The 17,220-nt window shown below is 45.7% G+C and overlaps 1 protein-coding gene across 1 annotated transcript in view; it reads right to left on the reverse strand.

Annotated features, from left to right (window-relative positions):
* Positions 1 to 14,263, reverse strand: part of LOC120835976 (indolethylamine N-methyltransferase) — a 173,153-nt gene extending 158,890 nt beyond the window's left edge. The window contains exon 1 of the mRNA XM_040210135.3: positions 13,006 to 14,263. Within this exon, the coding sequence (XP_040066069.1) occupies positions 13,006 to 13,048 (43 nt within the window). The 5' untranslated portion in view covers positions 13,049 to 14,263. The remainder of the gene's footprint in view (positions 1 to 13,005) is intronic.
* Between the last annotated feature and the right edge of the window lie 2,957 nt (positions 14,264 to 17,220).

Below are 17,220 nucleotides of genomic sequence, written 5' to 3' on the forward strand. Positions count from 1 at the left end.
GACAAGTCGGGTATAATAGTTTTCAATGATGAGAAGGGGGAAGGAACCCCTTGATATACAGGACACAGTGATAGAACACATAGAAAAGAACAAATATCTAGGAGTCTGGCTCAATGAGGGAAGGAAACACCGCCCACCGACTGAAGACTCTTGCTGCTCGGTTTGACACGAAGGTGGTCTTCACTTGCAGAATGAGGTTAAAGCAAATGTGCCAGAGGGTGAACAACGAGAGTCGACCACCCGAATGCGCCATCAAGCACTCCAACAAGTGTGTTAAATGTAGAGAAGCCAATCTATTCAATTCCACTGACCTGCGGAGGTCAATACATTGGCCAAACTGGAAGATGTCTAAATGTTCGCCTCAGGAAGCACCATTTAGAAGTCACATGACATCATCAGACTCATTTCACCCCATAGTCGTGCATGCCCGTACCTGCCACGAATGCACCCCAAACTTTGAAAACACTACTGTGCTTGAAATACACAGAGATAAGTGTGGGCGAGAAATCATTGAGGCGTTTAAGATCAAATACGCCGCGAACAATGTTTCTGAGCCTTCTCTGGTGTTATTGCCGAAAAAGCTGGAGTTCTTCGCGCCAGAGTTATCGAAAAGCCAGTTTTGATCAAATATTAACCTTTCTTTTCTTCTTCCTTTTCCCCGCCCTCAGGGGCTAATTTCCTTTCTTTTCTTCTTCCTTTTCCCCTTTATTCAGGGGTCAATTTCCTTTTTTGTTCTTTCTTTTCCCCTTTATTCAGGGGTTAATTTCCACAAATGTCCTATCGTTTTAATTGGTCTTTTAAAATTTTCAAGCAATTCAGTTTTATTTTATTTTAAATTTGAGCATTTACGTTTATTTTTTGCTCTTTTTCTTTCAATTCTTTGAAGTTCATGGTCGTAGTGTCATGGGCATTTCATAAATGTTTGTTGCTCATTGAAAGAACTGTGTGCATCTGTGTTCGTCCTTCATGTGTTTTATTTTTTCTGTGTATTCTAAGGAAATATCTAGAGGAACACAAGGAGAATACAATTAGAAAAAGGAAAATAAATTCCTCTATTATGAAGCTCAAGGCGGAACTATAACAGAGATGAAGTGGTCAGAATATATGGAAAGGAGTGATGGTACCAGGACTGTCTTTTGGCAATGCAGTACTGTGCATGAAATCTGAGGTTTAATCAGGGTTAGAATTCGACAAAGAAGCATAGGCAAATTGGCGCTGGGAGCACATGGAAACTTAGGCTAGGTGGCGCAAGCTACCGCCCATTACAATGGGTATAGCCATTAACATCCATCCATGATCTAAACTATCTCAAACAATGTGTCTCATCGGAGAACGTGCAACGTGAAGAATTTCACACCATAGTTCGTCCGCAGCGTTTGGAAGCATTTTAAAGTCTTACAAACGTCGACCGCGGGAAAAAAACAAGCAGTAGGTAAGTACTGCCAAGTGTTCCACGGATTTCCGAACGCCACACGCCTTACAAGGCATCTGCTGTTGTGCAAGATGTGTCCTCAAGACGTCAAGGAGGCGTGTGCAAAAGAACATAGAAAAAATCCCTCTGGGAGTTCATCAGTGCCCACATCAAGTGAGTCAAAAGCTAGCCGACGCACAGCGGAATCTACATCGTCAAAAAAATGCGCGAGTATTTCTTCGTTTGTTGACAAAATAACCCCTGCGCTTCAAAACCAAATTGACGCAGCTTTGGCTAGGGCGATGTACTCAGCCAACATGCCATTCTCCTTAGCGGAAAACGAGCATTGGCAAGCGACCTTTAAGATGCTTCGACCATCCTACACACCGCCTAGCCGATACTTATTGAGCGGGTGTATGAGCGTGTGAAAAGTCATGTGGAGGAGACTTTGAAAGACGCTACGTGCCTCGTACTGCTGACTGATGGGTGGACCAACATTCGAGGAAAATCGGTGATAAACTATGTAGTAGCTACGCCGCAGCCAGTGTTCTACATATCAATTGAAACAGGCCCAAACCGACACATTGTGTCTTATATCAGCGGCGAAATATGTGATGTCATTGATTCCCTCAAAAGTGAAAAGGTAGTGCCACTGGTCACGGAAAATGCTAGCAACATGCAAGCGGCATGTCAAATGGTTACATGCAAATTTCTGCACATCGCAACGATTGGATGTGCTGCTCACGGGCTGAATCTGCTCCTGAATGATCTCATGAGGCTAAAAACCTTGCAGAAGGTCCATCAGACATTCAGAGAAGTGATCAAGTATGTGAAGCAGACTCACGTAGTTGCTGCCACGTTCTAACAAAAGCAAGAGTCCAGCAATGGCAAAGGAAGTTCCACGACCCTCAAGCTGCCCAGCAAGACAAGATGGGGCGGCGTAACCCTCTCACTTCAAAGTTTGCTCAGGAACAAAAAGCTCTGCAAGAGACCGTGATCTTGGAAGATCTGAAAGAAAACAAATCAGGCGGCAAACCGTCTTTGACGAGGATGGATTCTGGAAACCCTTGCACAGCTGTTTGGAGCTGGTGACACCCATTTCCTCTGCCATCACAGAATTGGAGTCGGACAAGGCTTTGCTGTCGGACGTTCCGGAAGTTCTCCACTCCATAAAAACCGAAGTAATCCCGAAGCTGGCGACCAGCACTTTAACAGACCAGGAGAAGGCTCGCGCAAAAGCGATCATGAGCAGGTGCGGAGAGTTTTGCTTGCGACCCATTCATGTTGCTGCTAACTTGCTGGATGCAAGATATAGAGGGAGGAACCTTGATGACATAGATTGCAGACACATTTGACTGGATCTCCAAGCAGGCTGAGCACCTTTCGCTTGGCATTGGGAAGCTGCTTTCTCATCTTGCAGAATATAGGGAGTCTACGGGGATTTGGTCCAGGGCAGCACTTAGGGAGTCTGCGAAGCACGTGGAACCATCCACCTGATGGCAAGGACTCTGCACTAACCAGCCATTGACACCCCTGGCATGTCGGCTTTTGCAGATTCCCCCATCGTCTGCAACGTGCGAACGAAACTGGTATCAGCTTGGGAATGCACACAAAGAACTGTGCAACCGGCTTGCAGGTGAACGTGTGAAAAAACTTGTGTATGCGCACTCAGCCTGAACCTGAAAAAATGTTACACCGACGTGAACGCGAGTGTTCCCCTATCCAGCGATTCCGACTCGGAATAAGAAGTGCTCGGGGACATATGCAACGCTGTTTAGCCTTACCAAAATATTGTATTTCTGCTTGGTAAGCTGTTGACATTACGTACACCTTAATTTGAAGTATTTCAGATATTGAAACTTCCCAAATGGTCCTGCCTTTCATATTGTGTTGATGTAATAAATGCATCCACGCAGCAATCTCAATTTTTTCAAAATTTCCAATTTTCCTGAAAAAAAAAAACGTTTTTTTTTTGGGCCATCCGATATTTCACGAAATTTTACATCTCTAGTGGCTCCCACAGCCGCAGGTCGAATAATTGTGAGATTCCAGTTATGCCTTGATCCACAAAATGAAATTTGTTTTGCCGACACAATAGCTTTTTGCATCAAAACTTTGTCGGCAGCAAATCTAAACTTTCTGCTCGTAGTACAATTTTCCCGACGATGAAATATTCTGTACGTGCTGGATGAACATCGTCATTTTAAGTTTGGCACAGTTTTGCAAGTTTAGATGCACCCTGGTAGACTAGTAGAAAATATGGTGCGTATCAGCACATGTCCGGGCAATTTGTGGCATCTTATGCCTTAAAAAGCGCATCTGCGTGGTGGGAAGTCAGCCACCAGCATGGTGCAGGGCCTCCGTTAGTGTGCATCGTGATAAGCAAATTGGTTGCGTTTTATATAAACCACGGGCAACCTGGCAACTCGTGGCTATTTCCTGATGCAAAACTGTTAAATGCACTGAAACAGAACTGTGTGTGGTCCTTTATGCCACTGCACTGCCATTTTGCACCTGCATTTTGTACATTCTTTCGTTCTCATTGCGACACGGCTTCAACATCAGCAAATCATAGATGAAGGCTGTTCAAACGCAAAAAAGGAGACAAATAAGTAGGTGTTTTGGTTGAATGTGCCTTAAGGGGAGACACTGGCTAGAGGTCAAACTTTTGAACTACTCAAGTGATCAAAATGAAATTTTCAGGGGACATTTAGCTTCAGATGTAGGTGTACTGTGAAAACTTTCAGCTCTCTAGGACAAATTTACATACCTGCATAAGATGATGTGTCACTTTTCATTAAGTAATCTATGATATTCAAATGAAGCCAATAAGCATCACTTTGACTGCTTGAATATAAAGTGGGGGATATGGGACCTCGGGCTATCTAGTTTTAATAACTTAAATGTAAATATTTCAGGAAGAGTTATTACCTCAAAATATGAGATGCATATCTGTCCTATGTCAATTTTTGAAAACTTAGTTTTTTATCACTGAGGACTTCAACTTAAAACAAAACAAAGTAGATAGCCCGATTCCCCAGTAAATTTCAGTTCAGAAACATCTTGATTGTGGCATCCAAATACTTTTATCTTCGAACAAAAGATTCCTTCGTATGAATTTTGCTGCAAAAAGTGGAACTGAGAAAAATGCATTCGAACATTGAACTCCTTTACTTTGTTACTGCCTCACAATGTGTTGAAAATATTTTATATCAACATAACTATTTGGCGTATGGTTATCAAATTTGGTGTAAGGGTGTATAATAAGTTTATAAAACTGAAAACCTTAAAATTGAAAAATGAATTTTTTCAAAAAAATTTAAAATTTAGGCCCATGTCCCCCCTTAAGCAACTTCGACAAAAGGCAGCAAGAAGGGAGATGATTGTAAGGCTTGCAAAGAGAAAAAAAGCTTTGATGCTGAATGCATGCCATGTCAGCGGTTGCATCACACTAGCTTGTACAAATGCAATGGTGCGCAAGGCAAACATTTGTTTTGGGGATGCGGTCCTTACCTGTGTTTATACAATTATGACTCTTGCTTTTACTAGGCTGAGTGTGTAAAAGTCATTGCATTTTCTTTATAAAGCCATCATTTCTTTAGTTTTGCATGCTGCTAAATGAAACGCATAATGCAGTGTAAATTTTTTGCATACTTGGAACCAAAAAGATAGCGAAGAGAACTAACCAGAAAAAAATGTTTATTGTATATACAACGTAAAGCTGTAATGGCAAAGTTTCCTTGCCAAACTGAAGGACCCCCCCCCCACCTTTAGGGGCTTGTTGTGGATCAGGCTGCCCAAGTAAGGCAAACATTTTTTTGTTCTGCTTTCTAAAATAAAAAACTTTTTCGGCAGCCTCACAGGTTGCCCTTGCCTCCCTCGCCTCCTCTTCCGACACCTTTAGTTTGGAAAGAAGGCATTGCCGTTCTAGATTTACATTCTCCTGTTGCTGCGCCAGGATGTCCTTGCAGAATTGCTTGTCCGCAGCTTGAGTGCCGGTTGCCAAGCCTGCGGGCGGTGTGCTGGGCCTCCAGACTGATCGTGGACGAGGTGGTCCCCGCCGGCGCCGGTCCAGTGGGGCCGGTAGCCCTTCAACAGCAGCTGCTGCCTCAGGCGGTCCCCCTGCCACTGGAGGAGGCCTCTCCCAACGTAGCAGAGCAGGTGCTGCACCAGGCTCCAAGGGGACCTCATCCTTGTCCAGCGGCCAGTCCGGAGGCTCGTAGTCCTGGGTTTCGTCAGACACCTCGAGGAAGGTGACCCCGGGGTCCACGTCAATCTTATAGCTGAGGACTCGATCCTCTCCTACCACCTCGTTGGTGGCTGACTGCAGGCTGACTGGTGCTGCGCTGGCCCTAAGGAAAATACACAAGAATGTCTGCCTTGTCACCCTTGCACATAATTTGAGAACACTCTTATCTGTATTTCATTCATGCTTTTTGCGTGCATGTGGATCAAGCTTGACTCCTCAGTTCTCGGCCATTGGTGCTATTAGTTGTGAAAGTAGCTGGCTTTAGTAGAGCTAGTCTACAGTGTGCAGGTCAAGCCCGATCTTGGCTGTTGCAGCTATTAGTTGTGAAAGCAGCTGGCTTAATGCAGATCCAGTGTGGAGTGTTGATGCCAGCCACATATTTCTGGTTGCTTGTCCCTATAATTCTTTTCAATTTCCAAAAGACTACCATGTTGAGTAGCAAATGTGCTTAGGGTGATTCCAAATTTAGTGGAAGTCTCTACTGGTCGGTGCTTAATAAATCATACTCACGACATCATATTTGACTGACTGCTCAGGATGACTTCTTATTTCTTTTATTTATCGATGCTGTTCACCCTTTCAGGGTAGTTTTATTCCAGAAAATACATTTCTCATGATGGGCAATGTGCATGTTGGAAGTGATGCGGAGGCTTGCCGTCAGCATGTGCTGAGCAGCAGCGAGTTCAGCTGTGACAGTGAATACTACCTATAGAATGAGTGAGATTTGAGAGCACTAATCTCGCACAAATATATTTATGTAACAGACTGTCTCAGCTCTGTGCCTTCATTCAACTGACTTCCATCTCAATACTACTGACCTGAAGCAAATGAGGTCCATGAGTTGTGTTCGTGACCTTTGGGTCTACGTAGCTGTAGAGTTTCCAACATAAAACAATATATTTGTTTTGCTGCTTGTCATAGTTCGGCTTGACTTCATAAAAGTCTAGCCTGTATACAATAGTCCTGTGATAATGAAAACTCGGATATTATACTTCTGGTTAATCCAAACAAATTTTGCAAGTTTGGTCTACTTAAACCAAACGATTTCCCGTACTTCATGCTTTTTGTTCTTGCAGCCCTGCTGTTGAGTGCACTTCTTCCTGAGCACCGGTGCACTGGAGAGGCAACGCCCATGGAGCTGTTGCTTCTCCGTAATGCACCGGTGCTTGGCGATAAGCGCACTCAACGGGGCTCATACGAAAATTCCCATAGCAACCTGCACAGATGCATGCATAGCATAGCATAGGCCCACGTCACAACGTCCACACAAGTTGCTATGAAAACTGGCACAGTGCCCGTTTTCATTGCTCATGTGCCCCTTGTTTAATACAGTAGACTCACTCCCGTTAAGGCGAACTCACTTAAGCCGAATTCTCGGATATGCCGAACTAAGTAAAAACATTCAATTGGTTTCCCATAGACGCAATGCAAGAATAAAATTGTTTAACACAAACCGTTTTTGGTGCACATTTTCGTTAACTCAAATTTCCATAGCTCCCTTTCACGATGGCACTGCACCGACGGCGGCGCCGTGGCGGTGTTTGGGAAGGGGGGAGGGCACCGGAGTGGCGAGGGATACAGGTGGTCGGGCCGCGCAGGAGCAGCAGGCACAAACATGCACGCACCGCGCACGAGCGAGCGTACTTGAACACAAACCACAACGTAAACTAAACTCCTCGGTCCATTTCGGTTGACGAATGTATGTACGCAACGGCAATGAAGACTCGCCGCTGGCTCGGCAGTTTGTCTGTTCCACTGGTCTGTTCTTCATTGACATCAGCTCTACACTCGGCCATTGGAGCTGGACTGAACCAAAATGGAAAAACAGATGTGGAAGTATCTCCCCTGGCAAGGAAGGCGGAAACACTCGAAAAGGTGAAAGCCGCAAAACTGTCAAAGACGGCGATTGCACGGAAGTTTGGCATCGCCAAAAGTACTTTATCAGGCATAGTGAAAGATAGAAAGAAGATAGTAGATGCCTACAACGATGCTGACTTCGCACCAAAACGAAAGAGAATACGCACAGCCGCACATGGAAACCTGGAAGCAGTTCTCATCGCGTGATTCGGCGAGCATGGAGTGACAACTTGCCTGTGAACGGAACTGTCTTGCACACCGAGGCAGAGGAAATTTCATAAATTTTTTACGTAGCGACGGCTGGCTTGATTGCTTTCGAAAGCGACACGGACTGGTGTTTCGCTCTATTGTAAGGAGGCCGTGGCCGTTGACAGAATGGCTTGTGATGACTGGAGCCTAACGAAGATGACGCACTTGCTCGAAGGGTATGAGCCAGGTAATATCTACAATGTTGACAAAACTGCACTGTACTAACTACCAGCTTCTTCCAGAAAAAATGCTGTCGTTTGCTGGCGACGTGAGCACCGGAGGCAAGCACAGCAAGCTGCGAATTACCGTGCTTGTTGGTGCCAACCAAGCAGGAATGGCAAGCTCCAACTTCTAGTAATTGGCAAGGCCAAGTCTCCACGCTGCTTCAAAAATGTGAAAACTTTGCCAGTGACCTATACAGCCAACTCAAGTCGTGGATGACCCAAACACTGTTTGAGCAGTGGCTGCGCGAGGAGGATCGCCACTTTGTAAAAGAAAAGATAAAGGTCCTCTTCCTTGTTGATAACTGTCCCGGGCACGGGAAGGTCAGCGGACTTTCGGCTGTCCGGCTCCAGTTCTTGCCCCCCAACACAACTGCAAAACTCCAGCCCATGGACCAAGGGGTAATCAGTTCCCTGAAGAGGCACTATTGATGATCGCTGCTTCAACAAATGCTTTTTTTTTTGTGCATGGAAAATGGCAAAAAGTACTCAGTGAATCTCTTGACTGCCCTCCATCTGCTGTCTCACACCTGGGATCAGGTCACCGAAGCTACAATTGCAAACTGCTTCCGCCATGCTGAATTTTTATAAAGCAGAGCTGCTCACTAAAAGCCCCATGTGAAGGTGAGGACTTGTCGGAGGACATTGACCCAGAGGACGCCAGCTTAGCTTCCTCATTGAACTGTAACGGTGTTTCGCTGGACATAGCGGCATACATTGTTGTTGATGGCTCTGTGGCTACTTGCAGAGCAGACAGCATCAGAACTTTGATTGAGGAACTGCTTGAGCCGCCAGCAAACGCCGATGATGACAAAGACAATAGTGAAGATGTTGCCCTGGAAGCACCAGCAGTTACACTGTGCTACTGCAGTTTTTCCTGGAACAGGAAGGTTCTGAAGGTTTTCTCAAGAAGATTGGCCACATGTCGTCTTTCACTGCACAACACCGATTCGCACAAAGGAGAAGGCAGTCAAAAATTACTGAATGAATCGAATCCCTCTCCTTTTGGCATGGTAAGCCAAATAAATGTCTCTTTTTAAAGATTTTGCACCTATTTATTTTGTGTTTATTGGTCAACAGCAATTTAGACATGCCCAGCATGATAATTAGGGCACTTCTGTTAAGAGAAACATCTGATAAGTTGAACAAATTTTCAGGGTCCCTTCGTGTTCGTCCAAAAAGGAGTCTACTGTAGTTCACACTAGACAACTTCTTGACCTGATGAAGAAACTGAATTTTGTTTTGCGTTGTCATGTGCTTAAACAGCCCACAACAGAACATTTTTGAGGGGTAAACAAACGTGTCATACGTTTCACAAACGTTTCATGTGTAGCTTACCTGGTTATGATCAGTAGGCCTATGTAAAGGAAAGCATCAAATATCTTATGTGTGTGTGTAGCCATTCCTATGGCAAACCATAATTTTATCTTGCATCATATTTAGATAAATTTCTGATAATTGAAACAAAATTCATACTTCCTAAAGCTTGAATTAATGAGTCTAATGTATTTAGTAATAGTGGTGTAGTAGAAACACAATAACCTTTGTCTTGTTTGCATTGCACGACACCTTTTTAAGGTATACCTTCTAGCATTTCAGCAGTGTACCAGCCTAAGACTGCCATTATTTCCCTTTCCCGAACCTTTGAGACTCGGTCAACATTGCTTTGCGATGTTCAGAAGTCTGCGTCGCCCTTCCCTTGTACATGTCAGCTCATAAGCGCCATCATTTTAATCTTGCAGCTCACAAGAGTAGATTGTGATCTTATATCATCACATAATCACCATCACTAGATGTGACGTCGCAGGCATACCTTGTACGGGCTCTTGCCTTTCTGCAGTGCCATGGCTCTCCTGATCCAATAATTACTATTATTACTATTATTTATATCATTATTATTATTATCATCATCTATAAGTGCAGTGGCCTTTCATTGAAATGCCTACCTTGACTTTAACCTAAAGTAACACGGCTCAAAGTTTTAGAGTTCTTGGATGTGCACGGTTCCTTCCTGCTCTGGAGAACACACCAGAAAGTTTCTTTGACTGGCCCGGTATTTTGTACTTGCGAACCCTAGATATGATTACAAATACAATGTTAGCTTTGCTAGTAGAACCCCCAATTGTGTAAACTAAAAAGGCTAGACTTGTCCGCATCAAATGACACATCATGCATTCCAGTATGTTCATAGAAACAGCAGTAACATGACAGCTCACTGGTGGGTGTCGATGCCCCCTTCTATGTCCAGAGGATTGGGGCTCGTGGTACCGACGACCGCCAGCACAGCTTCAGCCAGCGGTGCGAGTTGGTGGTTGTTACACCCTGCGTCTGTGGAAGATAAGGTTCTTTTTATATTTTGTTTAGGCATTGAATTTTTTCTGATTGCAGCAAGTGCACTCATTGTTTTGATTTGGTTGTATTAATAGGTTGAAATCATGATTACTTCTATAATTTAGCCAAGAAAATGAGAAAAAAAAAAAAATTCCTTTAGCACACAGAATGTGTGGTTCACTTTTATGAGCAGTAAAAACATATGTATAGTAAACTCACCGGTCGTGGAGATTGCCTTCTTGGACAGCGTCAATTCTGCGCGGCTACGAGGTTTTAGGTTCTGCCCCTGTTTTTTTATCTGCGACACAGTGCGTAGCGTCGATGGATGCTGCGAGTTCAGCACGGATGCGATCTCCTGCCATGCTTTCTCTTTAGCAGCTTCTGTAATCTTCAGTCAATGCGAAAACGTTTCAACTTAACTTTCATGCCGAATTCCAATCCAATTATTTTCCAGGTGTTTGATTTTAGTGTTTTCTTCTTGTACTCCGGATGCCACTTATCTTATAATAGAGCCTTCCCCCAGACCAAGAAAAATTTTCAAACTAAAAGAGGGACCGGGTTTTGGTTTGCACAACATTTTTGGCGCCTGCTCTCTGTTTCGTCTGCTTTGTGCGGGAAAAACGGGAGTTGCCTGCGAGTATTTCCTCGTCATTTTCGTCCGGAAACCAAGCGTATCTTTTCAATACAAAAAGCAAAAAAAAAAAAGATCAATAAAAACTTGCCACTTAACATGCATTTTCTCTCAGTGTGAATGTGCCTTGACAGAAAGAACCATTCCCACTGGCAAAAAAAAACAAAACAAAAAAAACAACAAAAACGGATGGATGCGGTTCTTGCACGACATATGACAGAGTTGCGCTGTCTCGCACTTTCTAAAGTATCCTGCTTGAACACCACTTGACAGGCATACAGGAGGCTATGCTAGGGTCCACATCACTTGTCAATTTGCTTGCCCGGGTGACATGAACAGACACAGCAATGCTGCAATCATGCGACTGATTAGCTCACTGTCCATATCCCGCACACAGACCACCACCACAAGGAACTAGAGGCGCGTTCACAACGGCAAGTCGCAGCTGTCGTGTGACAACTTTTCTTGCAAAAGTGACTGGTTGGGAGAAGTTGCTTCCAGAAAGATTTTAGCGACCGGTCGGCGAGTCGCATGGCAGTTGAACGAATCAGTGGTGCCTCGAAAGTGACGTGAGGTAGGTCTTGCATTCATTTATATCCGGCACGCCAAGCTTCTGTGGGAGAAGCAACCAGCATACCTGTCCAACGCCTCGGTTAACAGTAGCGGCCGTGGATATGGAGCCACGGAGGTCCCTGCGGCGGCTCTGGTCAACACTATTAAAGAGTACCAATTTATTTATAAAAGCAGCATCCAGATTTGAACAAGCGCCCGAAAGAGAATGCGGCCTGGCAAGAGATCTTTGCCACTTTTGTCTTCGCAGGTGTGTACTGCAACGAGGTAGCTCGAGTAAGTGGATGCAGACACGTAGCGATTGTGCTTCTTTGTACGGTTTAGTAGTACCCAGGCTAACATAATGAGTCGTTTTCACATGGGAACGACGACACGTGTGTAGCTGTGAGACAACGAAAATGGGAAAGCGGCGAAACGTGAACCCGACCTTTGGCGGGGAAGACGAAATCGACGGTGGTTCCCGGTAGCTTCCGAGAGGCGACTAGACAATACTGGTCATGGAGGTTTCTGCAGCGGCTCTGATCTGCTCTGATCAGAGCACCCATATTTTCATAACAAGCAGCACCCCTATTCGAATGAGTGCCCAAAAAAAGAACTCGGCCTGGCAGAAAATCTGTGGCTTTTTGCCCCACAGGCCCGCGGAAGCTCGAGCGAGTGCGCGTTAGTGTAGCAATCGTGCTTTAATTATTCTTTAAATTGCTTTAATTGTACGGTTCCGAAGGTGCCAGGCTAATGCCAGAAGTATTTCTTTTGTGGCGAGAACGGCAGACGTGAAAACAATATTGGGAAATGCAGCGAAACGCGAACCCGAGCCGTTGCAGTAAGGACGAAATCGATGGCGGCCGTGGCGGCTCCTAGGAGCTTCAAGGCGCGTTCACACGGGCAAGTTGCAGCTGTCGCGCGGAACTTTGGTCGCAAGTCACAAGAGCGACAGGTTTGGAGCAGTCGCTTCCAGACCGAATTTTGCGACTTGTCGCCGAGTCGCCCGGCGGCTGAACCAATCAGCGGCGCCTCGGAAGTGACGTAAGTGCGCCTCGCGTTTGTTTACATCCGGCACGCCGGACTTCTGTGGGAGATGCAACCGTGTCCGTTGAACACCTCGGTTCGCGGTAGCGGCCGTCGATACAGAATCAAGGAGGTCTCTGCGGCGGCTCTTGTGAGTGGGGAATGGCAGCAAATCCGTACCACACCTTGACAGGTACGAAGTGGGAACCGAAGTGCACTACGTAGTGCGTATAGCTTTACTCAAATAGAAAAGCAGCGAAACACGAACCCGAGCTGTGGCGGGGTGCACTGAATCGACGTCGGCGCCCGAGCTTCCGATCTTCCGCAGTGTGAACACCGGTGTGAACGCGCCCTCAGAGTAGCCGATCGTCTACGGACGACCGGCGACTCGCCGATAGCGACTCGCCGATCATCGGCAGTGTGAAGTGAACGTCAGTGTTCGCTAGTCGCCAGTGTGAACGCGCCTAGAATCTTTTCTTACCTGATAAAGTTGTGATCCTCAGCTCTCCCCCGCTCAGCTGCATTTCCGGTATTTGCCCACTTTTCTTCTTCTTTTTATTTTTCCACCGTCACGAAATTGTAAACAGAAAACCTACGAAAACACAAACGACGCACAGATCACAACGTGGCTGAATAACGCCAAAACGTTTGTTTGGGTTGGCTTGGATTACGGCTCACGTCAGGTCGTCAGCAGAGGTGTGTGTACACCGGCGACTAGTGATGGGACGAATCACCGGAGATTCGGATTCGGACAGATTCGGAAATTTCCGAACTTTTCGCGACGAATATTCGGCAGATTCGGAGATTCGTCAGATTCGTCGCTGGATGCAGGCGGCAGCATGAAGGTTGTCGTAAACCTCGCGTATGCGGTCAGTTGTGCGCTTCTTAAATACTGTTCCTGCATATAACCAGATATCGTCTTGTTTATTTCAACGTATGGTATGTACTGTACTGTCATTGTAAACCCTGGCATGCGCCCAGGTCCAGCTGAGCTGATCGATGTGGTTGACGTAGGCCTAACCAATGCACGGTCTCGCTTTCTGTGCGGTTTCGCGGTGATCGGTGAAATGTAGCGAAACGCTGTGTATTATATGTAATCTGCGGCAACTCACAATAAATATATATTCAGGCAAGGAAATTATTCGTCTCCCTCTCTAGAGCTGCGTATGTCTGTACCTGTAAGGCGCGAGAGCGAGATGAATGTTGCTCGTCACAACTTAGGCCGCGTACTGGCACCGGTGGCAAAGAAAAACTGTCGTTTCTCCGTTCTCGGCAGCAAGTTTTGTGTACATGAACTCTATTTGATAAAAAAGAAACACAACACAGGGGTGTCCAACACAACTTCATTGTTCGGAAACAAACACTAAATCGGAAAGCCTGCATTAACCAGGAGTTTCAGATTGTTTCCCGTGTTCCAATAGAAATACCTCAGTGGGCACTCGTTGGAGATAATCGAATTGAACATACTCACTTATGTGGTGTGTGCCACTGCGATAGTAATTATGGGCACGAAATGTGTCTGTACCGAACAGCATGTACGGCATCGATATCTTACGGCGATGAAAACATGCGCATGTGTTTCCACGTGCGTGCACCAACATGCCTATTTGGGTCATGATCCGGAACCGAAACCAATTTTTCCGCGATGTCTGGCTAGGCTACCATTCTCGATAAACATCCAAAATAATATTAACAAAGCGGAACATATTATTTATTACTCTAATATTATATTACAATATTATTTCGTGCACTTCGAAGAATTTATTTAATTTAATATCACGAACAGTTGAAACACACATCAACGTGATTTGGCAACCATGGTAACGCTCCGAATCTTTCCGAACTTTTCCGAATCGCTTGAGATTCGGCTACTTTTCCGAATCTTTCCGAATCTTCAGATTCGTCTCCGAATCTCGATTCGGATAAAGATTCGTCCCATCACTACCGGCGACTAGAGAAAACTTCGGCGCGCACTTTATTGGATGAAATTTGGTGACGTCACGACCAATAGGAGCACGGAAACAGACGCGGTCTCCTCAACGCCTGGAGAAACAACGGAAACATCGTGCCTGACGCACCTGACGTACCGTCGTCGAACGAAAGGTGAGTGGTTTGAGTTTTCCTGTGATGTGATCTCTGTGTGTGTTCGTTCCACGCGTCCGAGCTGTTTCTTAGTTTCAGATCTATTTGGCGCCGCTGCCTACATTGTTTGAGCCTGCGTTCACGATTAAAACAACCATCGCAGAAAGCTGAAAGCCCGCCGAAGAACGGCTGACTTGCGAGCTAAACCTAATTCAACAAAACCATTTGATCCGACAGAATAATGTGCTTGATCTTACATTTCATGTCAACAAAGAACTGCGCTGTCTGTCTTCATCCCTACATGTTTTATTCTTTCGTGTTTTTCAAATCTTTACCAACCCGCGTCCAATCGAATGCCCCGATCACAACAAATAGTTGGTCGTGCTCCGATGGCCCTTATCATCCGCCGGTAAGGCAGTTACGTCAAGTAACGTCATATTCTCAAACTGTGAAATACTATTACCACCTCTAGTTTCACATTCTGGTGCACCGTGCACTTGCAGCTTCCTGCACTCTGCGAGGTTTCCTGCGATCGTACCCTGTATATGATGGATTTCTCGCCGCACGCGAGTGCTCTCGAAGGCGTGCTATACACTCTGTAACATACGTTGTGTGCAGAAAAGGCACAGGCCCGAGCACAAAAGCGCCCTTTTTGCACGAGCAGCCGTGCAAAAAGAACATTCTGCGGAGCTACGCCCTCGCACCCGTGCCTCTGCTGCACACAACTTATTAATAACCGAGCCGTTCTCGTTTTTGTTTTGCATATTACTGTGAAAGAAGTGTCATTGTTGTTTTCTTCTCAAACAAAACTCACACGCTAGACAAATGCAAACAGATAGGAGTCTGCACATTCACACCCTTTTCTCCCTTGTGCGACAGGTAATAGCTGGTCGCGATTCAACACCGTTTCGTTTGAAGCTGATGGGCACCACAAGGCGTGAAAGAGGTGACTTGCAGCTTTGCCAAGGCAGCGGCAAGACACTACAAGCCTTCGCATTAACTGGCTAGCCAGTGCCGCTCTGTTCTGAACAGCACTGCGTGCCATGCAGAGGGTTTGTGCAAGCTCGCTGGGTGGCGACGCTAGCCACGGTAAGTGCATCCTATGCAGCTTTCTTTTAGGGATATATGTGGCTTGCAGGCCATGTCGTGCATGTGCCATTCGAGGGACAGCAGTGCCAGTGGCAAGGCTGTGCTGATGGTAATCACCACTGCACTGTGCTTTCATTCAATAACTACTGAAAAGGAACCAAGTACTTCCGAGAGATTCTCGGTTGTGTTTTGATGAACTCCAGCTCGCTTATGAACAGGTGGATGGCACAGCTGGCCTTTCCTAATGGACTTAATGTCTGTGTTAACAATGCAATGAGACTTCTTTTTAGTTTGGGGCGTTGTTTCTGCTGCGGATGACTAGCGTTGCAGTAGAGAAATATGCAAAATAGTGTAATGCTTGCATTAGTTACCTAAATTAATGGCGGGAATAACTGACCTACATTTCCACCGACTGCATTTCTCAGAGGAATAGCCTGGACTAGATAGCTCGCTGCACTATGTCCTTCCTCCTTAGCCTGTACAACTCGGCGTCTTTTCCTGATTGTCTTATGTGGCTGCTTCTGTGTTTGCCAAGGCACTCGGTTGAAATAGTGAAAGCTGTCTGCATCACACATAACTGCCATGAAAGCCAGTGTGGACGTAGCTGGGGTAGCCCCCAATATGGCTTCTCTAGCTCGACACAGGTAATGTTCCTACCACTGTCGTGTTGGCAGAAAAAAGACCTGCTTAAAAAATCCAGCGATTTTTTGGGCAACCCCACCTAACCACATTTTCGAAATCGCCATCTTTTACTCTTTCCGGTATGCTATTTACTATCACGAAACTCAAAATAGTTATTATGAAATCGGCAAATGAAAATGACGCCAATACCAAAATTCAAATACCGTAAAATACCGGGAAAGCGCCTACTCAAACTTTGGAGATAATCGCAAAAAAATGGGGGATGGGCACTTGTCCGGTCATCAATTTTACATATAAATGTACTGTACATATTTGCTCAGATCTCACAAATTTGGTAATGGGCGCTTAATGTGGAATGGGCGGATGCGCACGGTATTTCACGGTATACTTTCGCTTTTCATTGCCGTGACATCATGGCAGGCACGTAGCCAGGATTTTGTTTCGGGGGGGGGGGGGTGGGGGGGGGGGGGGCTTGTTTATGACAAAGTGCTGTATGAGGGCAAGGGGGGAGAGGAGGCCCCAGCAAAATGGAAGATTTCGGGGTGGGGCCCAGGTCCCATGGCCCCCCCTGCCTACGTGCCTGCGTCACGGGATGGCAGGCTTGCGGTTCGAGCGGGCTGTCTAGAAATGAACTATGCCGAGCATTTGTTTCGTGCTGCGCGGGAGCTGGAGCAACCTTCCAAAACATTCTTTTAACGCCATGAAACTGTTTGTGGTCAGTTGAAAACAAAGTCTACAGCCCAAAGAGTGAACCCCTGCCTTCCCATGATGTCACTATTTCAATGTTGCCAGTAGAGCTTTTCACTTTGAAGAACACGATGATGACCCTAATTGTAAATTCTGTAACTTCGCGAAAAAAAGTTATTTTGGCCAAATATTTGGG

Source organism: Ixodes scapularis, unplaced genomic scaffold (genome assembly GCF_016920785.2).
Source record: "Ixodes scapularis isolate PalLabHiFi unplaced genomic scaffold, ASM1692078v2 PGA_scaffold10__122_contigs__length_95168666, whole genome shotgun sequence".
Classification (NCBI taxonomy): domain Eukaryota; kingdom Metazoa; phylum Arthropoda; class Arachnida; order Ixodida; family Ixodidae; genus Ixodes; species Ixodes scapularis.